The sequence below is a fragment of the Chaetura pelagica genome, unplaced genomic scaffold (genome assembly GCF_000747805.2).
Source record: "Chaetura pelagica isolate M959 unplaced genomic scaffold, ChaPel_1.0 scaffold363, whole genome shotgun sequence".
NCBI classification, from domain to species: Eukaryota; Metazoa; Chordata; class Aves; order Apodiformes; family Apodidae; genus Chaetura; species Chaetura pelagica.
The window spans coordinates 825,536-832,932 of record NW_009952720.1 but is presented as its reverse complement, the minus strand read 5'-3'; the positions used below and the strand labels follow the sequence as shown (position 1 = coordinate 832,932).

General features: G+C 39.7%; 1 protein-coding gene across 1 annotated transcript in view; it reads left to right on the top strand.

The window, feature by feature from the left end:
* CEP350 (centrosomal protein 350kDa) overlaps positions 1-7,397 on the top strand; it is a 59,349-nt gene that overhangs the window by 11,149 nt on the left and 40,803 nt on the right. The window contains 4 exon segments of the mRNA XM_009994669.1: positions 2,330-2,473; positions 3,247-3,896; positions 4,421-4,542; positions 5,598-6,667. Of these exon segments, the coding sequence (XP_009992971.1) occupies positions 2,330-2,473; positions 3,247-3,896; positions 4,421-4,542; positions 5,598-6,667 (1,986 nt within the window).

Genomic DNA, 7,397 nt, shown 5'->3' with positions numbered 1-7,397 from the left:
GTAAACACTTGTTCCCTGACAGGCCTTACAAATCTTAATATTTGTAAAGGAATGTTTATTTATTTTACCAATGAAGAATTTTCTGTTTTCACTGTTGTCTGACATTTGCACTGTCTATTAAACAAATTGAATTCTTCAGAGAGGATGATGTGAGCAAGTTACTTTAGAGCAGTGCCTTATAGTAGAAAATTAAACTAGCTGCAGTGGAATTCTGTCAGTGCTTCTTGGTTTTCCAGTAATGTTAATCTTTGATATTGTGTGTAGCAAAAGAATTAGGAAGGCTTCTACCTCTGCTTTGTGTTTAGTTTTAATTTTCATATAAAGTAAGTAGTTATGACTGCAATTGCACTACAGAACAATGAATTTTTTTCTTTAAATACATGCAAGGTATGGCACCTTTTAAGGTTTTTATATTTCTTCTTGAGTAAAGTGACCCATAACTGGTAAAGATATTTTGAGGAAAGAAAGCTGCTTTAAAAAGTAACACTAAGGGTATTTTAGACAGTGAATATGCAGTTCTTCATCCTGTAAATCATGAAGCTACATGTGAATATTTTGTGTTAATTCATGCTAATACTTGAAAGTAAGCGATAAGTAGATTTACTCCTTCCTGTGCTGATCAATTCATACCAAAGGAATGATACTAAACTAATGTATGTATTTGTGACAGTTCCAAGTGAGGGAGGAGCGCAGAGATTGGTGCAAGTTTTAATGGCAATGGTTGTTCTCCATAATAGACTAAGTGTGAGGAGAATGATGGCTTGAAATCCCTAGAAGATAAGAACCAGATCTAAGTGACAGATCTGTGATGGTCTCTTCTCCCCCAGTCACAGCAATAAGAAACTGCTGCTTGTGGCCAAGGCTATAAATAGCCCAGCTCATGTTCCACTCCGTTAGCGTGTTTTAGCTCAAACAGCTGACTGGAAATGGAAGATGAGACTTCATGCTGCCTTTTTAAATGCACGTAGAAGTAATTGAGAGCAATGTGAGCAAGAGAACTCCTTTGCCTGATATGTCTGTTTCTAAGAGGCTTGTAGTGACATGTTTCAAGTGACAGATGTATAAAGTACTTGGAGAATTTACAATGCAAGTAAGGAGTTCTCTTGGTAAATGAATGAATAGTGGCCTTCAAGTTTCCTCTTTCTGGTTTAAAAACAACAAAGAAAAGAAAGTGAGGGTGAGAACTGAGGGCTGGAATTGCCAAAACACTATAGCTTTGCTATCCTGAATTTCACTTGAAGTTCCTTTAGTCCTGTGTCTTCAAAGTCCTGTTTGACCCAGAGTACAATCCCTTTTTGTTTGGCTGTGTTGTGTTTGTGCTGCAGGGCCTGGGTTTGTTTAGGCAGTAAAAGCTGAAACTGAATGGTTAGAAATCAACTGCAAAGTTAGATATTCAAGTTAGATATTTTGCTAGCAATAAAATGGTCTGAATTAGGTTATTAATTCTTTTCTGTTTTTTTTATATGATGCTATTCTCCAAAGCTCTTTAAGGTCATTATTTCAAAAATAAAAGATTACTAATGCTGGAAATTAGTGGGATGAAAGGTAGGCCAAACAAACCTAACATCTAATTTAACCAATATTAGGCAAAGATGCCACTGTAGCCAGTTTTTATAATTGAATTATATGTAGGATGATAATACTAATAACATTTTAGTTGGGTTTCTGTCACCTGCAATGTAGTCTGTTCTTGAATTAGTCAGCTAATAGGGATTATCTTAACTATTTCCAGTCATGGTGCAGAAGTCCCAGCTAGAGGACAGTGAGTTAGTACTTATGTAGAAAAACTGGTGCTTTGTATTTTTTACCCTCTTCAGAAGACACCTGTCTCAACAATTAATTATCTGTAAAAATCTCTATAAAGTTTTATTTTCCTGTCATATCAACTAAGATTCTTCTAGGATTAACATTGTTCTCTGTCTTCTAACTTTTGTTTAATTATTATTACATTTTAGGTCCTTTTATCTTTCTTTTTAAAGTGGGGATAACAGCTTCTTCTCAGGCCTCTACAAATGTTACCCCTCTCCCCTAGTAATGTTTGCTTCTAAGTTTTTCAACCTGTATAAGCCTTTTTTCGTCTTTTTAAATCAGTTTTTGTTGGGCTTTAATGTGCTACAGCATGTTTTTGCATTTTCCATTGTGTTATTCACACACAGTTGGGTGGTTCAGCTGTTGAGCATCTTCATGACTGTCTTGTGTAGCTGCAGCAGTTCCACTTGTGCAGAACTCAATGGTATAGAAATTACTAACAGTTGCCATAAATACTTCTTTCTGATCTGTTGAAAAATCCATCTGGTGCTTGACTTTTATTTATTACCTTGTTTTGCAGGTGGAAACTGTATAATAACTACATCCTCCTGGCGAGAGGGACAGAAATTAGCAAAAAAGATCCTGGGTCCAGCTCCCAGAGTAGAACAGGACAGAAGGGCTGTATCCAGTGACAGAACAGGACGAGAGCGAGCTGCCAAGTCTGGTAAGTTGTACTTTTGTCACTGGACTTTTTAAATTGTTCTTGATTTATTATATAATACTGCATGTCTGCAGAATAAAGCAGCCTTTGGAGATAGAATGTAATCAGCTTCTTAGCAAAATAATTACTATTTTTAACCTGGGATTCAAGGGGGTGTAATTTTGCTCACATCCATGGTTGGGATGCATAACCTCTCTTCCTGACTGGGTTGTGAACTCTTGGTGTAATGCAACCCTGCCCATTTGACTTGGAGGGCAGTATATGCTGTAGAGGTGCTCAGGAGCTCTGGAGTAGATGGGAAGTAGGTTGCAGCCAAAAAAAACCAAAAGATCACCTACAATCTATCTTTGCCTCTTGAAGCTAGTGGGGAAAGGAATGGCTACAAAGAGTCAATAGGCCAGATGAATTTTCCGTATGTGCTGCATATAATATGTGGTTGGTCATCCCTTCCAGGTGCTGTAAAATGTCATCATGTGCATTATAAATCTTCCTTGATTCCTTCAGCAACCCTTTTCAGAATTTATCAGGAATCTCAGGGCAAGTAAGGGATGGTAGTAGCTGCTGTTCTGTTATGCCTGCGAGGCTGGTTAGAGTTATGAAAGGTGTGAGCTCAGTCTAAGCAAAGGCTGCTATATTCAGAATGAATGAAGCCAAAGAAAGTTTATAGTGAGATCAGTACTCCTCCCTCATCTTCTCTTTTGCAACTGTTTCAGTGGTGGCATGTAGTTCCCAAATGTGATTTTTACCAAAAATATTTGACATGTCTTGTTCTTTAGCAGGCCATATTGGAAGGACAGGTTCAGATTCTAGACTGGATGTTACCCATAAAACCTCTTCAAGAAGTTCTGAAAGGTCAAGGAGTAAAGTACGGTCTGAGAATAACCTGAAGAAACTGGAAGCTGCTCTTCCAGACACTAACCAAGAAGATCATGCCTCTGTAAATAAGGACTTTCTGCCTGTGGAGATACGTGGAATTCTTGATGACTTGCAGTTGGATTCCATGACTACAAAGCAAGAGAAAGACGTGGAAAAACAGAAATCTGTTTTGCCTACTCAAAGTGCCAGGAGCCAAAGTCCAACCAAAAGGAAACCAGAAAAGATTGCTGCCAATGAGGAGCCTCAAGTGATCTCTAAGAAACGTCACTATGATACGGACGAGGTTCGTCAGTACATCATCAGGCAGCAAGAGGAGAGGAAGAAGAAACAGAATGAAGAGAAGAAAGCACAAAAGGAGGCAACAGAACAGAAGAACAAAAGGCTCCAAGAGCTCTACAGAAAGCAGAAGGAGGCTTTTACTAAAGCCAAGAACGTTCCGCCTCCTGAACCTTCAGCAGCCAAACGGTTACAGGAAACCTATTCCAAACTATTGCTGGAACATGCATTTTTGGGAGAGCCACCTGAGCTGCCTACAGTGCAGGAAGCCCAGGTATAGCTGATTCACTAACTTCATATGTTGCAGTTGTTTGTGGAAACAGGAGGTCCTGTGTTTAGGAAGGTCATGAGTTGTCCTACTGGGGCTATCAGTTAAGATACAAACAAAACTCTGTAACTCTTGCTGAAACAGAGTGGTTTTGATCCAGAGCCTCCTCACTAGTGGCTGCTTTTCAGCACAGCAAGCCCTACTAGAAAGGTGAATGGAAATCATCTTTCTGTTATAAATAGAAGCAGAATTCTAGGGTTTAACTAGCAGCAGCTGTAAAGGTTGGCTCTTAAGAAAATATGAGCATCAATCAAACTGTGAATTGAAGAGGTTTTTTTGAAGTTGCTTTGGGTTGTTGGGCAAACTTGATAAGCTGTGAATTAAATATTGTGTTTTTAAGCCTTTTTATGGTAGGAGAGGTGTGATACTATGCTGAGAAATGTAAGCCTTTTCAGCTGTAATGAGACAAGAGCTTCCAGGCTCCTGCAGGCTTTTGAAAATGCATTTTTTCTGGTTGTCTTCATTTCTAGCCCAAACCTGGTTATCAACCATCTGGGGAATCTGACAAAGAAAACAAGGCTCAAGAGCGTCCTCCCAGCGCATCTTCAAGTAGTGACATGTCACTTTCAGAGCCACAGCAGCCGCTGCTGAGGTGAGCCACTGAGGGCCTTTGGGGAGAGAGGAAAATACTCTCATTTTCACCTCTGAGAGGTGAATACAGACTAGGCTCTTGTGTCCTAGTGAGAGTAATTGTCTTTATGGCAGTTACGAGGTTTCCTTGCAGTAAAGAGGAAGCGGATGCAGGAAAGCGTATGAAAATTTTGGCTGTGGGTTTTTAGTGAGTCTGTAAATAAATAAACTGACTGGTGTCTGCTGTTAATCTTCTGCTGAGATTAAGAGGGTGTGCATTTCACATTGAGAGACTATATTTCCTCTGCCATTTCCCATCAGGCAACAGAAGCTGATCTTTTGAATATGTCTATTGATTTTTCTTATTTGATTTGTTCCATGTTTTTATTTAATCTATTGTCTTGGATTCAGGCCTTTTGTTACTGTTTTTTAAGTTCCAAAGACCTCTGCTTCTGCTTTGAACTAGCCTTTCCCTATTTCCTTTCATGCTGCTTTCCCCATTTTAAATTGTTCAGTGTATTGTCAGTTTCTTAGTATTCAGAATATGTGCAAGTGGTATTGGAAATGGGAGCTGTCTGGAAAGAAAGATGTCTTATAGAGCTTTAAATGTCTTTGTATTTCCAGTCTTTCTTTTCTCCAAGTGTTTTTCATGCCTTCCCTAAGTGACAGCTCCAGTGAAACATGGGCTGGGTTCAGCTTGAGGGGAAAGACTAGAGATAAGGAATTAAAAAAAAGAAAAAGAAAAAAAAAGGATATTTCCTCCCTTTTGAAGTCAGGAAACTTTTGGAAAAGACTTGCTGCTGCTGATTAAAATCTTTAGCTTGTTGCAACTCTAAAACACACAGTACACCATAAACAACATTAACAATTTGGAAGGTACCATAATGTTTGGTTTTGTTGGGTTCTGGTTTGTTTGTTGGTTTTTTTTAAATAACATTCTGTTCTCTGTGCCATTCCCCACCCCTCTGATTCCACCAATATTTCTTCCTGAAAAATAAATTTGTGGCAGTGATACTTTTATTTAAAACAACAGTACTTGTCTAAGTCATCAACTTAAGTGTTGACTTCTCATTTCAGGAGCGATTTGGTGGAGCCTCCATGGGTACAGCCAGACCAGTTGAGCCCCAGGGTGCACCTTTCTCAGCCACAAGCTGTCATGGGCTCAAGTGGAGGCCCTTGCTCTCAGCACTGGAGTCGGGAGCAGGTGGACCTTTTGTCCAAAGAGTATGATGTGATGTTGGCAGGCAAGAGGAGACACACAGCACCCATGGGATTGCTGACCTTGGGGCCTCAGCCATACCTGAATCCACACACTGCGCAGCAAAATCTCTTAGTGAAACCTACTGTTAACCAATATAAGAGCAAATTAGATCGAATTGAAGCTTTGAGAGCTACAGCTGCTTCCCTTTCTAGCAGAATTGAAAGTGAAGCCAGGAAATTGGTTGGGGCTGGTATCAATTGTGGTCCCATGTGGAAGTCAGACTGTGAATTTATGCAAGAAAACCAGGATGATGGACGGTGGGCAAAAGCTGTGAGTCCTCCTGTGAGAGAGGAAAATGAAGATGCTATTTCAGTTGGAATTAAAAAAATGTTGGGTACTTGTGGATCTCATACAGCCTTTGATGATGGCCTTCCTGGGGTAAGCAACCTTAGTGAATTTAAAAAGCTCCCTGAGATGATCAGGCCTCATAGTGCTGCAGTCAGCATTGGAATGAGGTCCCCCTCTGCTAACAGGCATGAGGGGATACAAGGACGTTTGTCAAAGAGACAGGCTGACACCCTGGGGTGTGAAAACCAGGCTTATGCTCTGAATAAAGCTGCAGTTCCTCAGGTGTCCAGCATGGACTCCATTGGCAAAGGGTCTCTCCTGAGTGATGGAAGCCTGTCTGAAGAGGAAGGAGGCCAGCACAAACAGTTGCCACTGAAGATGCTGGAGACGTTAAAAGAGAAGGATTTCTGCATTCGGGAGAGAAATGCTTTTGAGCCCATCAAGGAGTTTCAGAAAGAAGCTGAGAAGTATTTACCACTTTTCACTCAGACAAGTGGCACACACAGCAAAGGACCATGGGAGGACCTGGCAAAGGGAAGTCCTCACAGCGTCATCAACATCTTTGCAAAAAGTTATCAGCTTCATGGAAGAGCTAAAAGTGGAAACTTTTCTCAAAGCTCTTGTGAGTTTCTGTTTTCCCAGTCTTCCTACTCCTTACACTTTATACTTCACAGGTAAAGAATGTGCTTTTAGATGTCTCAAACATGAATCTGTGTAAGGCTTTCTCACTTTACTTTTGGATGATAAATTATTCCTCCTCCACCCCTTCTTTTGCTTGTGTAAGGAAAAAAAAACAACACAAAAAACTTGGCACGTTTTTGGGCTGCATGAAGATTATTTTTGTATTGCTCTGTATTTTTAGATCAATAATTAATTCATATACCAGGTTACAAGTATAAAGGACGCTCATAGTTACAGATATCTGAATGTAGAGTTTGCATCTGTTGTATCCAAACTTGCATACTCCATCTAAATTGCCCTGAGTGTATTTTTGTACAAATTCTTCTTTTTCTGAGTACTGTTTCTTTTGCCTTGAGGTCCTCGTTTTGTGGAGATCTTCTCAGAAGTTGATTTTTACCTTGTGGTTTTTCTTGATTCTTTTTGCCTTCATTTTATTTCCCTTAAAGGTGTTTGAATTTAAATTTTCTACAGGTGGCTCTACTCTCAAGCACTGTGCTCTTCAAGAATATTTTAGCTGGAATGAGTTAATGAAGTATTCGATCATTGACAAAGAGAGGAAGACCATGCTTGTTATGTTTTGTTCAGAGTGCCACTGGATGGTTATACTGTTGTTTTCCTGGTGTTTTGAATTTGAAAGGAAGTCTTTG